The following is a 23,009-nucleotide window of genomic DNA, read 5'->3' as shown; positions in this document are numbered from 1 at the left end:
CCTGGTCGGCAGAACCACCTGATGCCTTGGGGGGTCACCCCACACAGAAAGCTACAGGGAAAAGGGGACATGATGATGCCATCGAGACACAAAACAGGATGTCACGTGGCTATGGACCTTCCTCTGTGATACATCGTATGTGCACAGACACATGTGCATAAAATACACACAGATAGGTACTAGTTTATATGTGTGTGTGTGTGTGTGTGTTACACAGGGGTCACTTTAGTTGTCTGCCCTAGTAGAGGGGGTGCCCTGGCACGCGGCGGGTGGAGAGCAGGAATCTGCCCAATGCCCCGCAGTGCACAGGTTGCCCCCCCTCCGAGTCCTTCAGTCCTAATGTCAGCAGGGCTGAGGCTAAGCCCTGTCGAGCATAAAACGCTCTCTTTCTCCATTATCTATATATCGTCTGTCTATCCATCCAGCATATCTGTTTTACATCAATAAACAATCTTTCTGTCTCCTGTATCCATTGTCTGTTACCGAACCTGTATCCACCCATCTAACCATCCATCTTAGCTATCAATCAGCTATATACCTTACCTATCACCTATCTATCTATCCATCTGTCTGTCTATCGCCCTGGCACACAAAGGGGCGATTCTGGTCCCCTGCGGACCCTGGATCTCTGCAGACCTGCAGAGGCTACTGCCATCTAGTGGACAGAAATCAGGGACGCCGCTAAATACCCTGCAACCGCCCAGGGCGGCCCCACAAAAAGGGAAGATCCTGCCCCAAATGGGATCTTAATTAGTCCTGAGACTGAGAAGGGCTACACTCATACTGTACCGAGGCCCGGCGGAAACCCCTCTCTCCGTACACGCCACATCTCGCCCAGGGGACCCCCATCTCCACCCCCCACTGTCTCCTGGGGACACCCATCTCCCCCCTCGAGGACCCCTCCACCCAATCACAAGGACAGCCTATCTCCCCTGCCCCACTCTCTGCGCCCAAGGTGCCCCGCCGTTGTCAGGTTAGGGGACTGCCCCCAGCCCCGGCCCCCACCCCAGGCCCGCAGGCTGGGGCCCAGCGCGCTTCCGGAATCAGCGGCCACGCAGGGGCGGGGCGACCTGCGGGGCGTGGCTTCATGGGATGGGCGGTGCTTCGTTCTGGGCTGGCCCGGAAGCGGTGCCCAAGGGAGACCTTTCTGGGAGACGGGGCGGGGCTTGGGGAGGGGATGGACCGGGCTTCCTGGGGGCAGGTATGGGCGGGGCTTAGCTTCAGGGGCGGAGCTTCATTGGGGTAAGGCCTGGGCGGGGCTCAGCCGCCGGGGCGGGGCCTCGTTGGGGGCGGAGCCTGGGCCGCAGGGCCCGGCGCGCCTCTTTGGCTGCGCAGCTCTGGGCGGGCGCCTGAATCCCTCCGCGGACTCCGGCGCGGGTCGGGATCGGGGTCGCGGCGGCGCCATGGTGCTGTGCCCGGTGATCGGGAAGCTGCTGCAAAAGCACGTGGTGCTGGCCAGCGCCTCCCCGCGCCGCCAGGAGATCCTCAGCAACGCAGTGAGTGGCCTGGGCCGGGCCTGGGCTGGGGTCTGCGGGGCGGGGATCTAGGGCGAGCCTAGGGCGGCGGGTCTAGTGACCAGGGGCCTAGTGACCAAGGGCCTGGTGACCCGGGCTTGGTCGGGGGCGGCGGGAGGTGTCTGCCGGGCTGGCGCCTAGTGACCGGAGGCGTCTAATGATAGGGGAGAGGGGGTGGGGTCTGGTGGCCTCAGCCTAGTGATGGGAGGCCTCCTCACCTCGGTGTCGTCGGAGGTGGGGCAGGGGGTGTCTGCAGGCCAAGGTCTGGTGACTGGGGGGGCCTACTCCCCGAAGAGGCCTAGGGGGGTGAGGGTGTCTAGGCCAGGGCTTAGTGGTGGGGCCTGGTTGCAGGGTCTGAGGACAGAGGCCTTGTGACTGGGGGTCCCGTGACCAGGACTGGGGCCTGTGGTTACCGGGGGTCTGGCCTGGAGTTCCCGCTGTGGCTCAGTGGGTTATGAACACAGCTAAGATCCATGAGGACTCGGGTTCGATCCCTGGCCTGTGGGTTAAGGATGCGGCGTTGCTGTGAGCTGTGGTGTAGGTTGTACCCCTGGCTCGGACCTGGGTTGCTGTGGCTGTGGCTGCAACTGATTCGACCCCTAGCCTGGGAACCTCCCTATGCTGCAAGTGCAGCCCTCAAAGCGTGGGGGTGGGGCAGGGCCCTAGTGACCGGGGTCCAGGTCCGTGGGGTGGAGGAAGGAGGGCCTCTGCATGACCTGGGAGCCAGTGACCTGATGGCTTGCTGGCCGGGCTGTGTGGGTCTGGCGGGCCAAGGCCAGGTCTGTGTGCCTGAGCTGGGTCTGTCCCGGAGCAGGGCGCGGACAGAGTCAAAGCGGAGGGGACTTGCTCATGGTGGGCACGTTCTGCCTGGGGGCCTTGGGGAGTGGGCTGGGTACGGGTGGGTACAGAGCGAGGGGTGCTGTCTGTACCTCCAGGGAGAGGGCTGGGGGGTACAGAGACAAGGCAGTCTCACGGTGCGATCTCAGGAAACCGGGGGTGCTGGAGCCGTGATGGAGGGGAGAGGTGGGGGAGCGCTGGGGGGCAGGGAAGGTGAGAGCCAGAGGGATGCTCTGCAGGGGTCCTGGGGGGTGGTGAGGAGTTTTCTCCTCTGTGGTAATTCACCTGTCCCCACCTGGCTCCAGATGTCACTGTGTCCACAACCTGCATCCCACAGGGCTGCCTCGTCACAAGTACTAAGGGACCAAGTTAACGCCGTCAGAGTCCCGCTGATGTTGGTGGCTCTTTTGTGGCATTTCTTTCAGGCGGTGTCATTTCAGTAGTTTGATCCCTGTGGGGGTGAAGCCTGGTCTTTGGGACTCTCCGGGAGCCCTTTGACCCCTCGGTGCTGCAGGCCAGTTCATTCCTCCCTGCTGGCCTCCGAGTGGCCTTCCCCAGGGAGCCCCCCCCGGCCCCGACCTGGCCAGTGTCCAGAGTGTGGATCAGATGGTCGGGGACAGTGGGCTGCCCGTGGGAGAGGCCAGTGACGGCAGGTCCGGTCCTACCCCATCCGTGTCCTCGAGTCCCTCCCATAAACGCTCACGCCCTCTTCACCCTTCTCCAGGGCCTCCGGTTCGAGGTGGTCCCTTCCAGGTTCAAGGAGAAGCTGCCCAAGGCCTCGTTCCCCACCCCGCATGCGTACGCCGTGGAGACCGCCAAGCAGAAGGCCCTGGAGGTGGCCAGCAGGATGTACCAGGCAAGGACTTCTGCTTCTTAGGATCTCCTGCTGTGGGGCATCCGATATGCGTGTTGTATGCGAGTTCCCTGGTGGTCTGGTGGTTAGAGCGTGCTGCTTTCACCACCGTTGCCCAGGTTCCATCTCTGGTCGGGGAGCTGAGCTCCCACATCAAGCGGCTATATGCTGCAGCAGAAAATTAAATCAAAATTTAAAATATGCACGTGGAGTTCCCGCCATGGCGCAGTGGCTCACTTGTGGCAAGGAACCCAAGTAACATCCACGAGGACGTGGGTTCGATCCCTGGCCTCACTCGGTGGGTTAAGGATCTGGCGTTGCTGTGGCTATGCCATAGGCTGGCAGCTGCCGCTCCTATCGCCCCCTCGCCTGGGAACTTCCATGTGCCACAGGGGCAGCCCTAAAAAGCACACACACACCCAAAATACGCACTCTGTAAATAAGTGCCATTTACAGCATGCGGTTAGTGTAGCTTTTCCACGGCTGAGTGTTTCTGCGTAGTAAGCTGTTGGGATCCTCCCTGGCAGCCGGTGTCTGGAACATTACGTGATATTTCTCTGTTGCTCGCAGAAGGTCTGTTTATCACTTACCCATCATGTATGGAGTAGGACTCATCTGTCATTTTGCCGGTACATGATATTGCCTCGGGATTCATGGAGGAGTGTCATGGACATACCTCAACCGAGTTCCCTGGTGTCCCCGTGGTTAAGGATCCAGCGTTGTCACTGCCGGGCCTCAAGTTGCCGCTGTGGCGCGGGTTCGATCCCTGGCCCAGGAACTTGTGCATGCCGCGGGTGCAGCCAAACAAAAGAGAGAGAAAATAATTGATACACCGTATCCATTACTCTGAGTTGCGATATGATACGCTGTTGCACTAGAATAGCGTCACTGATGACATGGGATTCGTGTGGTTTATGTGTTATTACCCTTCCTGTGTAACACGCGACCGTATGTACTATTAGAGCATCATGCGCAATACGGAAATAGCCGGTTTCCTGTGTGTTACGATCTAATAAACAGCTGCCATCGAGATAACGGTATCGTTTAGGAGACGGAATTCGTGCCGTTTACCTGTGACTTGGTGGCCCTGTGTAATTTACACTCGTGATTCGTGTAATGGGGTCTTTGGGATGGAATGAATGTAGCTTAGCTCTTGCAGTGCCTTATAATGATGCCTGCTTGCCATTCGCGTGACGGCACAGGCGTGGTAGCTGGTATGAATAACCAGAATGAGTTGTTAGCCATTAGAGGGCACAGTTATGAGTTATTCGCTGGCATAAATAGCTAGTTATGAATTATTAGTTGGTGTGAGTAAATGAACCCTAGTTGCTGATTTCGGGCCATGGGGCGACGCGTGGTTAAGTGCGGCCAGAGTCGGAGTTGGTACCCACATGTCCGAGGAGCGTCCTGGTGTCACGGGGGATGCAGAGGGCCCCCAGGTTTCCCTTTCCGACTGCGTTTGTTGGGTACCCGGGGACGCCTGGCGCGATGTGCGTTGCGATAGGAGTGTGCTGGCCGCACACCCAGGGCCCTCCTGGCTGAAGCTGGGTCCGGGTCTCTTGCAGAAGGACCTGCGAGCCCCCGACATCGTCATCGGCGCAGACACCATCGTGGTGAGTCCTCTTCTGCCTGCAGGTTGGCCACCATGTCCTTGGAGACCAAGGTCAAGGCCCCGCAAGGCTGGCTTCTCCCGCAGCATCTAGGATGCTTCTGTCCCAGGTCTCCCCGCGGTTCCGGTGGGCTGCCCGCAGTCCTGGGGGGCCCTGGCTGGGGGCTGCTGCCCTCCTCTCTTCCCGTGGCTTCTCCTGTGTGGCTGGGTCTCCTTTGGTGTCTCTTAGGAGGACACCGTCCTTGGAGGGAGGGCCCCCCTCTTCCAGGAGGACCTCCTCTCACACCCTTCCCGTGGCCTCTCCTCTGTCCCAGTTTGCTTCTTCCATAAGCACCAGTCATAGTGGCTTACGACCCACCTACTTCACGGTCACCTCACCTTAAATTTTATTCCATCTGCACCCACCCTCTTTCCAAATATTGTCCCGTTCACGGGGGCCAGGGGGCAGGACCCCGAGATGTCTTTTGGGGGAACGGTTCTCTCCAGGACGGGGTTTGGGGCACGGAGTGTCCTCCTTTTTGGTGGGAGGTCCCCCTGCATGGGCTCCCAGCAGCTCTGCCACAGGCCAGTGCACGGAGACAGAAAGGTGACCTCCTGGCTCCAGGGGCTGGGGCAGGGGTTTGCAGGGACAGCTCACGGGGACAGGGGTGGTCTCCATGACAGAGAGGTTGGGGAACAGGATAGCGGTCCTGCCCCAGCGTTGCAAATACTTTAAAATGGTGAATTTCATGCTATGAGAATCTCACCTGGATTTTATTTTTTGTTTTATTTTATTTTGATTTGATTTGACTTTTTAATTTATTTTATTTTATTGTCTTTTTAGGGCCGCAGCTGTGGCCTATGGAGGTTCCCAGGCTAGGGGTTGAACTGGAGCCGCAGCCGCCGGCCTACACCAGAGCCACAGCAACGCAGGATCCGAGCTACATCTGTGACCTACACCATAGCTCACGGCAACCCTGAGCAAGGCCAGGGATCAAACCCCAAACCTCATGGTTCCTAGCTGGATTCGTTTCCACTGCGCCATGACCGGAACTCCTCACCTGAATTTTTAAAAAAGTGTAAATCTAAAAAGTGGACGGGAATTCCTGTTGGTTCGGTGGGTTATGAACCTAACTCATATCCATGAGGACATGGGTTCGATCCCCGGCCTCGCTCCGTGGGTTAAGGATCTGGCGTTGCCGTGAGCGCTAGCATAGGTCACAGACTTGACTCGGACCCCACGTGGCTGTGGCTGTGGTGTCGGCCCGCAGCTGTAGCTCTGATTGGACCCCTAGCCTGGGAGCCTCCATAGGCCATGGGTGTGGCCCTAAAAAGAAAAGAAAAAATAATAAAGAAAAAAAAGTGAACAGTGCTGCTGTCACAGACCGGCTGGGGGCCTGGAAGCGACGGTCCCCCTCCCGTCTCTCCTGCAGGCAGTGGAGGGGCTGATCCTAGAGAAGCCCGTGGACAAGCAGGACGCCTACCGCATGCTGTCCAGGTGGGTGGCTGTCCGCCGTCCACCGTCCTGGGAGACAGCCTGCATCACAGGGAACCTGGGCTGGGCAAAGGCACCGAGCCCCCTGGTCGGGGTGGGGTGGGGGGTGGGCACTGCGCCTACCTCCCCTGTCCCAGCCGGGGCCCCTCCTGGTCCAGATCGGTGGCGGTGGCCGGGGCCTTTGAACGTACCTCCGCCCCGAGGGGCTGCCCGGGCATCCATACGTCCCCAAGCCTCCACCCCTGGCCACTCCTTGTCCTTGTCATGCCAGCCGCCACCTGAGCACTCCCCCCAGGAGCCCGGCCATCCGAGCTCCCGCCCTGGGGCGGGGGCTGTCCCTCTCTGCGCCTGCGTGGGCCACTCCCATCATCCCCCATCCTCAGGGCCCCTTCCTGGCTCGGCCACGCCGGGACAGCCACCGCCTGGGGAAGGAGCCACAGCTTCTGGGTCCCTGTGCTCGCGGCGGTGTCCCATCTGGACCTCGCGTCCTGTGACAGAGCCCCCGGGGATGCCTCTGACCCAGCCCTGCCGACTGGACCTTCATGGTCACAAAGGAGGCTTTCCTCGGAGACCGTGTGGCCGGGGCGGGGCTGGGGCCGGGGAACAGGGTCGCGGGCTCAGTTGTCTGGAAGATGCTGCAGCGGGAGCCGCCAATGGCCAGAGGCACGAGCGCACGGTTGTGTGTTGCAGGCTGAGCGGGAAGGAGCACAGCGTCTTCACCGGAGTGGCCATCGTCCACTGCTGCAGCCACGGTACCGCGGCCAGTGCGCCCCCCTCCTCCGCAGCCCCGGGGTCGGGACCACAGCACACAGGGGGGCGGGGGGGTGGGGTGGGGGATCCTCGGTGTCGCACGGGGGCGGCTCTGTCTGTGCTGCACATGAGTTTCCTCTCCCGTCCTGCCTGGGAAAGTCAGGGTCCCACGTGGAAGCTTGGGGTTCACCTGATGGGGGCTGTGCTGGGTGGGGGACAGTCAGACGACCCCCTCCAATGCCACCCCCCCCAGATGCTTCCTTTGAGGTCTTCCGTTGGGAAGGTGGAGGTTTGGAAGGCATGGGTAAGCTGCACCGTGACGAGAAGGCTTTTGAAAAAAATGCACAGGAGTTCCCATCATGGCTCAGTGGTTAAGCAACCGACTAGGAACCAGGAGGACGCAGGTTCAATCCCTGGCCTCGCTCGGTGGGTTAAGGATCTGGCATTGCTGTGAGCTGTGGTGTAGGCCGGCAGTTGTCGCTCCGATTCTGCCCCTAGCCTGGGAACCTCCACATGCTGCATGTGTGGCCCTAAAAATAAATAAATAAATAAAAGTACGTAAAAAATGCGCGGAAACCCGGGAGTTCCCACTGTGGCTCAGGAGGTTCAGAACCCGACATCGTGTCCCTAAGGATGCAGGTTCGACCCATGACCTCACTCAGTGGGTTAAGGATCCCGCACTGCTGTGAGCTGCGGCACAGGTCACAGGTATGGCTCAGATCCTGTGTTGCTGTGGCCGTGGTGTAGACCGGCAGCTGCAGCTCCACTTCAACCCCTAGCCCAGGACTTCCATGTACTACAGGTGCATAGAAAGAAAAAAGAAATGAAAGAAATAAAATAACATGAGCCGTCCTCCCCCCTGCCCCCCGCTTAACGACCCGTGTGTGCCTTGCACGCAAAGCTCCGGCCAGCTCCCCCCGATGCAGCGGCTCTAACCCGGGGACACATGTGCCGGCCGAGGGCCCTCACCCGCAGGTCCCCCCTCGCAGACGGCCAGCTGGACACGCACGTGTCGGACTTCCATGAGGAGACCCGGGTGAAGTTCTCGGAGCTGTCGGAGGAGCTGCTGTGGGAGTACATTGACAGCGGGGAGCCCATGTGAGTGTGGGGGCCCTGGGGCCGAGTCCCCGCCAGGCACGTGGCTCGGCCTGCGTCTGGGGCTTGTGGGGCCCTGGAAGGCAGGGGCCCCGTGACCCGAGTGTCCCCTGACTGTCCCCAAGGCGTGCCAGGTGCAGGCAGCAGTCTGGTCAAGGTCATGACTGGGGGTCAGCCAATCTCCATCGTCACGGGTTCACTCCCCTCCCCGACCAGGGCTGCCTGGTGGCTGGTGGCCTCACCCACAGCTCCGAAGGTGCCTCAGGGACTGGCCTGCTGTGTGACCTCACGGAGTGGCTCCCTCAGCGTCCTCACGAGGGCGTGGGCACCAACAGCAGCGGGGAGTGAACGCAGGCACCCCGGGCCCCCGTGGCCGAGGCTCAGCACGCATATTCTGCTGGTTAAAGCCTGCTTGGGCCCCTTCAGGGTCAAGTCAGGGGACAAGCCTCCCACGGGGTGGGAGAAGCTCTGTGTCGGTGCCTGGAGGCAGACATGGCACCCCACCCCGGGCAACCCTCCCCTGGTGGGAGTTCTAAGCCCCCCCCAGCGCCTGGTGACAACCTGTGTGTGCCACGGCCCAGCCGTGCGCTAAACTTCTCCTGTGTTACTGAATCCTCACGGGAGTATCTTTGTCTGCCTGGGTTCCTCACAAAACACCGCAGGCAGGGAGCTTGGAACCAAAACATTCGTTTCTGTTTCTCCCTGTCCTGGAGGCTGAACTCTGAGATCCCGGTGGGACAGATTCTGTGCCTGGTGCAACTGCTCCCTGGTTCAGAGGTGGCATCTTCTCACTGTGTCCTGATGCTCTGCAAAGAGCAAGGGGCTCCCTGGGGTCTCTCTCTCTCTTTTTTTTGGGGGGGGGTCTTTTTAGGGCCGCACCTGCGGCATACAGAAGTTCTCAGGCTAGGAGTCAAATTAGATCTCCAGCTGCCGGTCTACACCACAGCCACAGCAAGACAGAAGCCAAGCCACATCTGCGACCTACACCACAGCTCATGGCAACGCCGGATCCTTAATCCATGGATCGAGGCCCGGAATCAAACCCACGTCCTCAGGGATACTAGTCGGGTTTGTTACCGCTAAGACACGATGGGAACTCCTCTGGGGTCTCTGATAAGGACACTAGTGTCTGGAGTTCCTGTCGTGGCTCAGCTGGTTAAAGACCTGGCCTAGTGCCCGTGAAGATTCGAGTCAGATCCCTGGCCTCATTCTGTGGGTTAAGGATCCAGCATTGCCGTGAGCTGTGGTGTAGGTTGCAGATGCAGCTCGGATCTGGCATGGCTGCATGGCTGTGGCTGTGACATAGGCGGCCAGCTGCAGCTCTGATTCGTCCCCTGGCCTGGCAACTTCCATATGCTGCGGGTGTGACCATAAAAGGATAAAAGAGTCAAAATTTAAAAAAGGACCTTAGCATCCCTCAGAAGCTCATCACCTCCTAAGCCTCCCCGTCCTGGGTTAGGTCTCCACGTGGGCATCTGAGGGCCCAAAAGCGTTCAGTCTGACCAGGGGATTTTGCCCCGTTTACAATGAGCGGGCAGTGCAGGGACCCGGGCGACAGGGATGGTGAGGGGCCAGCGGGGCTCTGGGTAGGGCTGCCAGGCCCTGGGGCCTCGGGTCCCCACGGCAAACCAAGAGGAGGGGCGGGGCCAGGCCGTCCGTCACGGCGGAGGGCGTGCCGGCTGCGCCCTCTTTCCCGCCCCCCCCAGGACAGGGCAGGGGGCGGGGGTCTCACTGCGGTTTCCTGGAGCGGGTCTGGGGGCGACTGGGGGTGGGGGAGGGGGGTGCTGGGTGGTCGACAGGGGGAGGGGTCTCAGCAGAGGCGCCCTCGCCACCGGGGAGCCCTGTCCAAGGACTCCCATTGAGGCAGCGGGGCAGGTGGGCACAGCCGGGGGCCTGGGTCCTTGATGGGGCAGCACCCCCCCCCCCCGCCCCCGGAGATGGCCTGGCACCGGGCCTGGAGGAGGGGCAGCTCCCCCGGGGGCCACAGCTTGCCCCTCCCCCACCGGGGCTGGGGGCAGCGGTTCCCTGCCGGAGCCCCGACCGCGGGTCTGGGGGCGCGGGGAGGGTGGAGGTCCCTTGCCACCTCATCCCCGCCCCCCGCAGGGACAAGGCGGGCGGCTACGGCATCCAGGCGCTGGGCGGCATGCTGGTGGAGCACGTCTGCGGGGACTTCCTCAACGTCGTGGGCTTCCCGCTGAACCGCTTCTGCAAGGAGCTGGCGCGGCTGTACTACCCGCCCCGGGCCCAGGACGTGCAGCGGCTCAAGCACGACTCCATCCCCGCCGTGGACACCTTCGAGGATCTGAGCGACGCCGAGGGTGGCGGCCCGGACCCTGCTGGGAGCCACGAGGGCGGCCGTGGTGGCGAGAAGGTGGGCGAACGGCCACAGGCTCTGGGGGCGCCACACGCCGATCTCAACGGGGCGGCAGAGAACCGGCCGCCTTTCCCCACCGGCCTCCTGGAGCTGATGGACGCCTTCAAAGCATCCAAGGTACCTGTCTGAGGGTCCCCAGACCGCCGGATCCAAGGACCCCAAGGTGGGGTTTTTAAACCACAGGAACCCCCCCCCATCCTGGGGACCAGAGGTCTGAGGTCAAGGGGTCCCAGGGCCGAACTCCCTCCAGAGCCTCCAGGGGAGGGTCCTTCCCGCCTCTTCCAGCTTCTGGGGGCTCCAGGCGGCCCTGGGCTGGTAGTTGCCTCCCTCCCGTCTCTGCCTGTCTTCCCGTGGCTTCTCCTCTGTGTCTGGGTCTCCTCTTCTGTCTCTTGGGAGGACACTGTCCTTGGAGGGAGGGCCCCCCTCATCCAGGAGGACCTCCTCTCAGACCCTTCGCTTCCTCACGTCTGCAAAGACTCTATTTCCTAGTAACACCCCATTTCCAGGCTTTGGGGGTGAAGATGTCAGCATACCTTTTGGGGGTCTCCGTTCAGGCCAGAACAGTGTCCCCGGTTGATTATCAGAAATAGGGCCTCTGGGGGAGTTCCCGTTGTGGATCAGGTGGCTAAGGACCCATCTCGCATCCACGAGGACTTGGGTTCAGTCCCTGGCCTTGCTCAGTGGCATTGCCGTGAGCTGTGGTGCAGGTCGCAGATGCTGCTCGGATCCCACGTTGCCGTGACTGTGGTGCAGGCCGGCAGCTGCAGCTCCTTTCTGACTGGGAACCTCCATATGCCGTGGGTGTGGCCCTAAACAGAAGAAAAGAAAAAGAGAGAAGAAATAGCCACTGGGACCCCAGAGGGTGGACGTGTCGGTTCGACTCCCTGAGCCACACAGCCGGTGTGTGCGGCCCCTGTTTGGGTCTGTGGGTCCCCGGGGTCTGCACGGCAGGGCGGGGTCTGTACAGGTGTCCGAAGGTGAGCTGTGCTCAGGGGACCCTGGAGGGGGCACCCCACCATGTCTCCAGCTGGGGGAGATGAGGCTGGAACCCTGACTGTGCGGAGGGGGTGCCCAGCCTGCTGGCCGGGAGCACTGGGCTCTGGCAGCGAGTCAGCAGCTGCCTGGAAGGCAGACCGGGTCAGGGTCTGTGCCCTTGTCCCCCGGGGCCTTGGGATCCAGGCAGCCATCCCAGCAGAGGGTGTCCTGGACGGAGGAGGAAGCAGCCTGGGTCCAGGTCACTGCTTCCTGGAACCCGCAGGTCCCTGCGGCCACAGCCTCCCTGTGTGCATGTACACCGCGGCTGCCCTGGGCCCCCAGCCAGACGGGGAGTGACCAGCAGAGGCCCAGCCCGGGGCCCTGAGTCTCTGCCAGCGGTGGCTCACGTGGCTGTACTCTTCTGCAGCCGCCCCGCTGACACCCCCTCAGGGCCCCTCCCCTCCCCACCATGCCTCCTCCGGCTGCTCCTCTGGCACCTGCTCAGGGGCATTAGAGCAGGGAGGTGGCCCTGAGAGCTGGGAAGTGGCATGGGAAGGGACTGGGGCCTGTCCTCCCCCTCGCCCCGGCCCACCCCCTCCCCCCGGTCCTCCCCGACCCCCCCCCCCGGCCCACCCCGCATTACCTCCTATCAGGAGGGAGAAGCTCAGACTCGGAATGAAGGCTGCTTCTGCTTTGCTGCACCCCAGGCTCTCATCTGGCCGTCCCCCCATCACTCGACTGGGCCGCGCTGCACTTCTGGCGTCTGTCTGTCCGTCTCTTGTTCTGTCTACGCACCGCTCATCCGTCATCCATCCGGGGTCTGTCTGGCCTCTCCGCCCTGTGTTCACCTCTGTTGTCTCCTGTGTCGGGTGTTATTCTCGTCATCTCTCGATGTCATTCTCTTCGTCATCCGTCCGTCCACTTCCCCGTGCGTCGTTTATCAGCCCGTCTCTCCATCTGGGTATCATCCGTGTCTGTCCCCACCCCGTGTGTGCCTGTCACTAAGCTCTACACGTCCACCCGTTCATCTCGCTGTCCTTTATCTCTGCGTCTATCGCCACGGGTGTACCTCTGCGACTGTCTGTCAGTCTGACCATCGTCTGTCCATCCGTCCACCGACGCAGCTGTCATCTCCAGGGATCGATCAGGTTTATCTATCGTGGCTTTTTTATCGTTGCAACTGTCTAGCTTCGGTTTGTGATTTTTTACCTTTTACCTATGACGTATCCGTTGATATCACTCCCTACTTGCTCTTTGTTATTTCCATGGTCTGTTGTCCATTATCACGCACCTGTTACCTGTCTATTCCTACTCCTCTCCGTGTCCATCCCTTTATCCGTCGCCTGTCTCTATGTCGCCTGCGTCTCTGTATGACGCCGATCTGTTGTCTAGCTGTTCAGCCTTTCGACCTGTCCCCTCTGTCACCTCTTCTGTCGTCTTTGTCCACATCGTCCACCCGTCTGCATCCTCTCCCATCTGTCACCCGTTCTTTCTGTGTCACCCGTCTCTATCAGTCGTCTCTCTCTGTCGTCACTGTGCTCCTCTTCCACCCATTCGCCAGCTGTTTACCCGTCGATCGTCTGTCTATATCCTTCTGCCATCTCCCCGTCCCCCCGCCTAGCCCTCTGTCCCCCCCGCCCAGGACATCGCTCTTGCCACCAGGCTGTCCCAGTGGCCGGGCGTGCCTCCAGGCTGGGGTCTGTCGGGGGCCCGGCAGGACAAAGCACCCCAGAGGCTCGACGGTGGCAGTTGTAGACGCAGCTCTCGTCGGGCACTTCCCAGAAGTGCCTCCGTTATCCTGGAAAGTTTCCACGTGACGACGGCTCCCGGGAGGCTCCGGGTGTCCTGCGACACATGTCCTGAGCGGCGTGGCCAATCCAAGCCCACCTCGACGCACAGCCCCTTCCTGGGTCCCCGCGGCGGGCCTCCACGTGGGAACCTGGGGACACCCCGTGCAGCCCGCGACAGGGGGCCTTTGCTGTCCTCCCCCGGGACGACGTCTCTGCCTGGTCGCTGTCGATGTCCTCTGCCCTTGAGAAAACCCGGTTCTGGCCAAAACCCACCCGCGTCCAGAGACGCTTCCCCGCGTGTTCTTGACAGCCCGGCCTCCCCTTGCGAGTCCTGGGGAAAAAGTACCTGACAGGTCACGTCCTGCGTCTGACGGGAACTCTTCTTCCCGGACAGGCGCTGTTCACGGCTTGCAAGCTCCAGGTGTTTGACGTATTACAAGACCAAGGCCCCCTGAAGGCTGCGGACGTGGCCCGCAGAATAGACGCCTCCACGGGCGGGACCGAACGGCTGCTGGATGCCTGCGTGGCCCTGGGCTTACTGGACAGGACGGACAGAGGTGCCTGGGGTCTTTCCAGCAGCTTTGCAGGCGGGACGGTGACTCTGAGGGGAGACAGGGAAGGCAGCCTGTCTGTCTCTCTGTCCCGGGAACACTGCTCTTCCCTGGAGCGTGGGGGGCAGGGGAGGGATGGAAGGAGGAAGCAGGTGTGCGTGACTTCTCGTTCTTTTTCTTCTGGTCTTTTCGGGCCACACCTGCCACCTGTGGAGGTTCCCAGGCTTGGGGTTGAATCAGAGCTGCAGCCACAGCCACAGCAACGCGGGATCCAAGCCACATCTGGGACCAACACCACGGCTCACAACAACGCCAGATCCTTAACCCACTGTGCGAGGCCAGGGATGGAACCCACGTCCTCATGGATCCTAGCCTGGTTCTTAAGCCGCTGAGCCTCAGTGGGAACTCGGCCCCATGTTTTCAGGTTACAGCAACACGGAGGCGGCCACGCTCCACCTGGTGTCGGACGGCGAACACTCCCTCCACGGCCTCGCCGTGTACCACGACGACCACGTGTGGGACCTCCTGACACACCTGGACCGGGCCGTGCGGGAGGGAGCAGGCCCGACCCACAGGGCGCTGGGGGCGATGCAGGCGGAACCCCTGTGTCAGGTAGCACAATCCAGTGTCCCTTCCACGTCCCTCTGCTGCTGAGGGACCAGCGAGCACGGGGATGTCGCAGAGTAGGGGCAGTCGGAACTGCCTGGGAAACAGCCAACGCCGGGAAGCCTGACGGGGGGCTGCAGACGGCCTGCAGGCGCCGAGGACGGCGTGGGCGGGCCGCTGGCTGGTCCCAGCACCAACATTTTTCTAGCAGGGGCTGCTTTGCATCAATGCAGCCGTTTTCCTGCGTGCAGTTGAATTGCACAGACTCTCGCTTCTGAGCAGGGCTTGCAAAGTACTTTCCGCCTCACCTCATCCCGCTCCCCTGCCTCCAGCGAACAAAGCGCTGTGGGTCCATCAGGCCCTCTTCGGCCAGAGGCACCCATCCAGGGCTTTGGGCCACCTCGGTCCCCAGCAGCCTTGGCCAAGGGCAGACCACACGTGAGGCAGGGAGGCAGGGCTGCGGATGGCAGGGAAGGGGCCTGGCGTAGCTTGCGGCTCACATCCCGTGTGGGGGAGATGGACAGAGACAGACGGACAGAGACAGAGACAGAGATGAAAGAAAAGACAGGTGTTCCCATTGCGGCTCGGCAGAAACGAATCTGACTCGTACCCGTGAGGACCCAGGTTGGATCCCTGGCCTTGCTCAGTGGGTTAAGGGTCCAGCATTGCCGTGAGCTGTGGTGTGGGTTGCAGACACTGTTCTGAGCTGGCGGTGCTGTGGCTGTGGTGTAGGCCGGCAGCCGCAGCTCTGATCTGCTGCTTAGCCTGGGAACCTCCATATGCTGCAGGTGTGCCCCCCCCCAAAAAAAGAAGGCGCTCCCCTCGTGGTTCAGTGGTTATCGAACCTGACGGGCATCCGTGAGGATGTGGGTTCAATCCCCGGCCTCACTCAGTGGGTTAAGGACCCGGCGTTGCCGTGGCTGTGGCGTAGGCCGGCAGCTACGGCTCTGATTCCACCCCTAGCCTGGGAATTTCCACATGCTGTGGGTGTGGCCCTGAAAGACAAAAAAGATCAGAAACAAAAATTTAAAAAGTAAGGAAAAAGAAAAGAAACCAAAAAGACGGAGACTCTGAGTCGTTCGGCTGCTGTAAACCCGCCGTAAACTGGGGGTGATGAACAACAGATGTGGCTTTCTCGGGGTTCTGGTGGTGCACGTGGAGATCCCGGCCGGGGGGCTGGGGGAGGGGAGCAGATTTAGTGTCTGGCGAGGCGCCTTCCCGGTGCCTGGACGGGAAGGCCAGGGGGCCCCTCATCCCGGGGCAGGACTGCCTGAGCCCTGGGTGGGTGTCCTCAGACCCCGTTCTGTGCTAGGACGCCCCTCACGAGGGCGCAGAGGGGACGCTGCGGTTCATGAGGGCCGCGCACGGCCTCGGCACGCTGACCGCACGCCACGTGGCCACGGCCTTTGACCTGTCCCGCTTCAGCTCCGCCTGCGACCTGGGAGGTGCGTACACCCCCCAGCGCCCCGCCGGGTGTCAGTGCCAAGGGCCCTGTGTATTCAGTCCCGGGCAGCTCGGCCGCCCCGTCAGATTTGCTTAATGGGTTTATCTCCGCAAACTGTCTCGTGCTGAGATTTATCCAGGGTGGGTGTGGGCTTGGGTGGATGTACCCAAGTGCTAGCAGGTTCTAGGGATGGCCCAGGACCCCCCTGGAGGTGAGGGGACCCTTCCTGGGGGCTGCTGAGCCGGGGAGAGGACTTTGGAGCCCGTCTGCCCCCATCTCCTGAGGTCTGATTCTGCCCCACATCCTCCACCCCCTCCCAACGCAGTTCTGACCCCAGGACAGCGGACACGGGAGGAACAGAGACCTGCCCAAGGGTTGCCATGGGACTGGGGTCCCAAGAGGGCTCCCAAGCTGCCGGCTTGTGTTTCTTCATCCTCTGCACACCTTTCCTCCTGGTGGCCCAGAGTGGCTGCTGTGGCGCCAGCCGTCGCATCTACATTCCCACAGCTGAAAGGGGAAGGGAAGAGTACAGCTCCCTAGAGCTTTGTAGTTGGGAGTCCCCCTGAGTCTTCGCCCACCCTGCTCACCTTCTCTGGGCCGGCACCTGCTCCAGCACCAGCCCACGAGGCCCTGACTTTGCAACACCAGTGATCCCCCCTTCAGCTGACCTCATTTCAGGGCACAGGCCTCAGGCCATGTCCTGGGAGCATGGTTTTGGATTTGCCAGAGCTGACCCTTGGACACCCAACTGGGGGCTCGTATACGGCAGGCCAGCATCCGCTTTTGCTTCCCGCAGGCTGCACAGGCGCCCTGGCCCGCGAGCTGGCCCAGGAGTACCCACGTCTGCAGGTGACCGTGTTCGACCGCCCGGAGGTCATCGAGCTCGCCGGGCGCTTTCAGCCCGAGGGACCCCAGACGGGGCGGATCCGCTTCCTGCCAGGTCAGTGCGGCTTCGTGTCTGCTGGTGTCGGCGTTCGTGACTTTATTTCTGTCTTGTACAGAGCGCATGCCCATGTGTGTTGGTCTGTTTCTGCGTGCGTGTGTCTGTGTGCCTCTGTGTGTGTGTGTGTGTGTGTGTCTGCGTTTGTATGAGTGCATATGCTTCTGTTTGTGTGTGTCTGTGTCTGAGTGTGCATGTATCTGTGTGTCTGTCCATCTGTGTGTGTTTCTGTGCGGTCTGTATGTGTACGTATCCATGTTTTCTCTGTGTCTGTGTGTGTGTATATATTGGTGAATCTGTGTGTCTATGTCTCTGTGTTAAGTGCATGTCTGCATGTATAACAGTGTCTGCGTGTGCCTGAGTGTGCATGTCTGTGTATGTATCTCAGTGTGTGTCTCTGTATCTCAGTGTGTGTCTGTGTCTCAGTGTGCATGTCTGCATGTGTCTGAGTGTGCGTGTCTTTGTGTGTGTGTGTGTGTGTGGCTGCACACACACGAGCGCATCTCCAGATCCTGACAACGGGACGTGGAGGCGATGGCGGGGGTGGAGGCGGGAGGCGGGCCGAGATGCGCGTGTGGGCCGCCACAACCAAGGCCTCGGGGGAGGTGCCGCAGGGGCTGCAGCAGGAAGGCCTCGGGCAGACGTGAGGAGGGCTTCCCTGTGGGATGGTCTGAAAGGAAGCTCACAGCTCTGACGACTCACCTGCTCTGCGGCCCCACCTGAGGGCAGGCGTGCTGGATCACCCTGTGCCCCCGGCCGCCGGCTCCTTTTCTAGTGAAAGCGAGCTGGTCACCCAGCTCCACTCTGAACGGTGTCCCCAGAGTCGTATGTCGTGGCTGAAGCCCCGGTGTGACTCTCCCCCGAGGTGATGACGGTTAAGGAGGTCACCGTGCTGCAGTGATGACCAGAAGGCGTCCTTCTGTCTGTGTGTCTCTGGATCTGTCTGTGGGTCATGTCTCTCCCGCTTCCTGGCTTGTAGGTGGCCGCCTTCTCCCTGTGGCCTCGAAGCGGAGAGAGAGGGACACAGATTGACAGACTAACTGATTGATACATAGATGGGTAGATGGATGGGTAAATGATAGATGGATACATTGATAGATTCTTGGATGGATGGACGAATAGATACGGATGGATGGATGGATGTATAAATAGATACACAGACAAACAGATTGAGAGATATGATAGATAGAGAGACTGATCAAGTGAAAGATAAATAGATGGATCAATGGATGGAAGGATGGATCGATGGATAGACAGACAGATATAGATAGACAGACGTGATAGAAATGGATGATTAGGTGGGTGGATGGATGGATGACGGTTGGATGGATGGATGGATGGATGGATGGATAGATAGACAGACGAAGGCTGATGGCGAGAGAGATGACAGACGGATGGGCAGACAGACAGGCCTCTTCTCAGATCCCCGACTTCATCACTTCTGCAAAGACCATCTTTCCAAACAAGCGTCCTTGCCCAAGTCAGCCCCTGAATGCGTCTTTTCAGGGACAGGATCTCCCCACAGCGGGCTCCCCCCCCGCCCCCCTCCCCTCTCCCCTGTAGAGAGTCCCCCTGCCCCTCCCCTCTCCCCCTCCCTCCTCCCCTGTAGAGGGTCCCCCCCTGCCCCCCGCCCCCCTCCCCTGTAGAGAGTCGTGCACCCGTTTGCCGTCCAGCGGAGGCCAGGTCTTGTGTCGCTAGCGTTTCGATCCCATTCTCTGTAAACAGGTCACGTTTTCCAGGACGCCCTCCCGGAAGCAGACCTCTACGTCCTGTCAGGAATCCTGCAGGACCTGCCAGGCGACAAAGTGAACGAGTTACTGAGCAGGATCTCAAACAGCTGCAAACCAGGTGAGACCACACCACTCACCTGACTTTTTCTCTGTAACCTGCAAAGACACTTTCTGCTTTTAAAAAAAAGAGTATGTTTTATAGATTCGGCCGCCCCCTCTGCCCTCCGAGGCTCAGCTGACCGTCTCCCCGCGGACGGATTTGGATTTGATGCATGATGCGTGGGTGCTGGGGATGCATCGCTGAACTCCTGGGTGACAACATCCGGGGTGCCAGGCTCCTGCACAGCCCCAGATGTGGGTCTCCCCCCGCCCCCCGCCAGGGCCCCACTGGGCTCAGGTGGTCCCTTCTCTGATGGCTTCCAGGCTGCTCTGTGGCACCCGGGCCGTGTCCACATGCTCACAGCCGACAGGGGTCATCAGGCCAGTGGAGCGGAGGTGACCAACCCACGTCTGTGTCCCCGGGGCAATTCCGCTGCCTGTCCTGTGCAGCCTTCGGCGTCCCCATGAAAGCCACCTCTCGGCAAATTGACCCCCATTCTGGGTCTCTGATCTTGGACAAAAGCCAAGTCCATTCACGGGGTCTCTGCAGGGAATGACCGTGTGGCGGCCATGCTGGGCTCCGCCCCGCTGGCAGGAACGACCCCCTCCTAGGACCCCTCTGGCCTCTCCAGGAATCCGAGGCCCCCACCTCAGGCACAAAGCCAGGTGGGGGCACCAGGAGGCAGGTCTTCAAGGACCAAGGTTGACTGGCCTTCCTGCCGCCCCCTTTCCTGTGTCACAGCCCAGGGCCTCCTCAGGCCACTGTCCTGTGTGCCCCCAGCCTCCGGGGAAAAGCTCCCCCCCCCCCGCCTTGTGGACACGGGGGTCTCCGGCTTGGAGAGGCGCCAGCAGCCATGGACTCCACTTCTCACGGGCAAGCTGGCCTCCAGGACCCGCTGCTTATGCTGGGAACCAGCGGGAAAGGCCTTGGAAATGAAATGATGGAAATGAAATGAAATGAGACACGGGCAGATTGGAAACAGAACCCAGGAAGGGCAACGGGGAGGGGACAGAAGAGGCGATGCGGGGAGCCATCCTTGAGCCCTACAACCTGCCTGCAGGGGCCCTAGACCCCAGGAGCCGGGCATCTGGAGACCACCCCAGCCTGCAGGAGGCTCAGGGTCCCGGGGACCCAGGCACCCAGGGTGAGCCTGGGCTTCAAGAAGGTGCAGGGAGCTCCCTGGTGGTCCAGTGGTTAGGATGCAGTGCTTTTACCTAGGCGGCCTGGGGCCAGTCCCCGGCCTGGGGACAGAGATCCCACATCAAGCCACTGCTCACTGCGACTGTAGAAAACCAAGAAAAAGGTGAAAGCCCCCAGGCATGGGCACCAGAACCATTCGGGCTCCTCCAAGCAGAGCTGGGGCTTGAAGACGCAGGGGCAGCTGTGACCTCCGAGGGGAACCTGATTTCCATGGATGCCCAAGGTACTCGCCGCAACAGTGGACGGAGCGACGTGCCCTGAGACTTGTAGGGAGAGTTCCCGTTGTGTCTCATCAGGTTAAGGACCTGCCAAGTCTCCGTGAGAATGTGGATTTGATCCCTGGTCTTGCTCAGTAGGTTAAAGGTCCAGCTTTGCCATGAGTTGTGGTGTAGGTTGCGGACACAGCTCGGATCTGGCGTGGCTGTGGCTGTGGTGGAGGCCGGCAGCTGCAGCTCCGATTTGAACCCTAGCCTGGGAACTTCTATATGCTGCAGGTGTGACTCTAAAAAATAACCGAAAAAAAAAAAAGGCTTTTCTGGACTCAATCACTGTGCCTCCACCGCAGCCCCTCTCTCCGGTGGCTCCTGCAAAATAAAGACAGAAACGTGAAAACCAGGGCTCCCCTCTGCAGGACGGGGCCGAGGGGACCCCAGGGTGACAGCCTGGGTGGGGGCAGGAGGGAGAGGCTCACGGGCCAGATGCTGAGGGGCCCCGCTACACAGTCATCTCTTGGGTAGAGGGTTTGGAAACTGTCGCTGTGTGAGGACGTCTCTGGAGCATCTGGAACATGTTGAAAGTGTGGAAGTTTAAAAGGAGCCAATTTTAGTCCCCCAAAAGGCCGTGTGGTTCAGGCATTCTTGTTGGTCCGCGTAGCTGGATGAAGACGGTGTGTCCGCAGTCCACACCCACCGGGCACCTTCCTGGGAAATAGGGTCTTTGCAGGTGTGATGGAGAGAGGGGGCTGAGAGGAGGTCCTCCTGAATCAAGGTCACCATCCAGCCTCTCCCCACAGGCGGCGGCATCCTGGTGGCAGAAGCAGCCCTGGCCGAGGAGGCGGCGGAGGCGGTGGCGCCGGCGCGGATCCCCCGGCTGCGGACCCTGAGCCCCAGCGACCACCAGCAGCTGCTGCGGCGACACGGCTTCCGGGAGGTGCAGGTGGCGCGGGCGGGGGCGCTGCTGCGCGTGGTCCTGGGCACCCGGGCCGCGCCCTGAGGGTCGTCCCGACGGAAGTGAAGGTCTCTTCGAGGCAGGGGGCGGGGGGGGGGGCGTTAAAGGACACAGAAAGCACGGCGCTCTCGGCCCGCGTCTGTGCGGCTCTGTGCGCGGGGGACGCGTAGGCCCCGCGCTCCCTCTCAGCGCCGGAGGACGCCAGGGGCGTCCAGAGCCTGTTTCCCAATCCTGCCCGTTTGGAGCGAGTTCCTCCCGCGCTCTTTCGGCTGCCATGTGGGCGGCCTGTTCAGTGGTTCCCATCGCTGACCCTCGGCCGGTCACTGTGGCCGCAGGACCCACCTCCGCCCCCACCCCACAGCGCACACCGGTGCCCAGGATGGTGGCCAGATGCTCGTTTGTTGGTAAGGGACCCACGGGAGTCTGTTTTGCGCTTCAGCAGCGTAGCTATTTCTTCAAGGGGAGGCCCGTGCAAAACCTTTTGTGCGGCGGTCACGTGGAGGCTGTTAGACTACACGTTCTTGTCTGAAGAGTCCCAGGGGAGGTCCTTTCTAACAGGGCCCCTGTGGGTGTCAACACATCACCTGCGCTTTCCAGAGCCAACCACAGACTGTTAGACACATAACGTACAAGACGGGAGACACAGACAGTTTTCTGTGTGTCAGAAGGGACTTTATCGAAATAGAACGTGAACCATGTGAGTTTTACATGCAAACGGAAAGATGTATATTTGTAACTTAAAGGATATTATATACACATACACACAAGTATATCATTTTGTACAGGCGCCAATTATTGAAAAAAAAAAAATCGTGTCTCCGCGGGAGGCAGGGATCGAGGAAGGAAGTGAAACCCTGACTCTAGAGGGAGCCTGGCCGTCGAGGGGGAGTGCCCTCTGCTCTCCCCGTGGGATGGAGAAAAGAGAGCGCTCGAGGCCCCTCGGCCCCCTGGACCCTGTAAGGATGGACCTACGGCTTCTGTGAAGCAGCAGCCACTCGTCCTGGAGCGCAGAGCGGAGGCTCCGCCCACCCCAGGTCCCCGCCCCTCACCTGGGCGCGGGCTGGGCTCCCGGCAGGGCCACTTCCGCCGCGAGGCGGAGCTGGGGTGACCCGTGCCCGTCCCCTTGGGCCACTTCCGTCAGCCTCCTTCCTCTCCCCGGGAGGAGAGGTGAGTCACGGCGGGTACCTTTGTCTCGCCAAGGGCACCTTGTTTCACCCTGGCCAGGTCCCCTGGGATGACAAGTGACGAGTCCGGGGCTCTTGGAAGGCCTGCGTTCAGGCCCGCTTGGGCGCCCGGGGATGTCTGGACACGGGGTTTGCTAGAAGAAAGCCCATATCTAACCAGAGGTGCCAGGGCGCCCGACCCGGGGACACCCAGCCCACCTTTGTCCTGGTCGCCAGAGCCCTGCGGGCTGGAGGCGGCGAGGCTGCTGCAGGCTCTGACCCCGAGTTCCCCCACCCACGACGGTGCCCTTAAACCAAGGACACTGGAATTCCCGTCGTGGCTCATCAGGGTTAAGAACCCACCGGGAGGCGCGGTTCCATCCCTGGCCTCGCTCAGTGGGTCACGGATCTGCAAGCTGCAGTATAGGTCGCAGATACTGCTCAGATCCGGTATTTCTGCGGCTGTGGTGTAGACCAGCAGCTGCAGCTCCAGTTTCACTCCTACCCTGGGAACTTCCGTGTGCTGCAGGTGTGGCCCCCCCCAAAAAAAACCCCAAAACTAGGACGCTCTGGAGGGAGACCCGCCCAGGTGGAGAGTAAAGGGTCGATAACGTTTGTGGAAGCGACAATGTGCCTGGGGCTTCTGATAACTCATTGTCTTTTGCGTGCTGGAACTGCTTGCATTAAAGTTTTTTTTTAAAAAAACGTGAGATGGGAAAATATGACTGATTTACAATTGGTGTCTCCATTTATTAGATGCATGCAAAAGCAGCATCCGTAGGGGTGCGCACATGAGGGGCCTGAGTCTTTGGATCCACAGGCACCGCTCGATTGCAA

At 60.9% G+C, this 23,009-nt stretch overlaps 1 protein-coding gene and 1 long non-coding RNA gene across 5 annotated transcripts; one reads left to right on the top strand and one right to left on the bottom strand.

Moving 5' to 3' along the window:
• Nucleotides 1-1,241: 1,241 nt before the first annotated feature.
• On the top strand, nt 1,242-22,882 carry ASMTL (acetylserotonin O-methyltransferase like). Of its 4 annotated transcripts, XR_002341029.1 has the most exons (14): nt 1,271-1,496; nt 3,076-3,207; nt 4,770-4,817; nt 6,226-6,290; nt 6,978-7,039; nt 8,027-8,135; nt 10,236-10,623; nt 13,666-13,828; nt 14,247-14,434; nt 15,741-15,873; nt 16,669-16,812; nt 18,538-18,660; nt 20,855-21,706; nt 21,795-22,882. XR_002341029.1 is itself a non-coding variant. In XM_021081390.1 (13 exons), exons 1-13 carry the CDS (start codon nt 1,404-1,406, stop codon nt 21,052-21,054), a joined length of 1,848 nt encoding a protein of 615 aa, XP_020937049.1. In that variant the 5' UTR covers nt 1,242-1,403; the 3' UTR covers nt 21,055-22,882. The 4 variants fall into 4 exon arrangements, 3 of the variants coding, with proteins under 3 accessions (XP_020937049.1, XP_020937050.1, XP_020937052.1); XM_021081390.1 differs by having other exon boundaries at nt 1,242-1,496; nt 20,855-22,882; XM_021081391.1 differs by lacking the exon at nt 4,770-4,817 and having other exon boundaries at nt 1,270-1,496; nt 20,855-22,882.
• Nucleotides 11,279-13,755, bottom strand: LOC110258199. Its single transcript, XR_002341037.1, has 3 exons — nt 13,618-13,755; nt 12,125-12,341; nt 11,279-11,315 (listed from the first exon to the last, which is right to left on the bottom strand). It is a non-coding gene; the product is annotated as an uncharacterized LOC110258199 (long non-coding RNA).
• Nucleotides 22,883-23,009: the final 127 nt, after the last annotated feature.

This window comes from Sus scrofa, unplaced genomic scaffold (genome assembly GCF_000003025.6).
Source record: "Sus scrofa isolate TJ Tabasco breed Duroc unplaced genomic scaffold, Sscrofa11.1 Contig1537, whole genome shotgun sequence".
Classification (NCBI taxonomy): Eukaryota; Metazoa; Chordata; class Mammalia; order Artiodactyla; family Suidae; genus Sus; species Sus scrofa.
The sequence above is the reverse complement of the archived record's forward strand: the minus strand, read 5'-3'. Positions and strand labels throughout refer to the sequence as shown.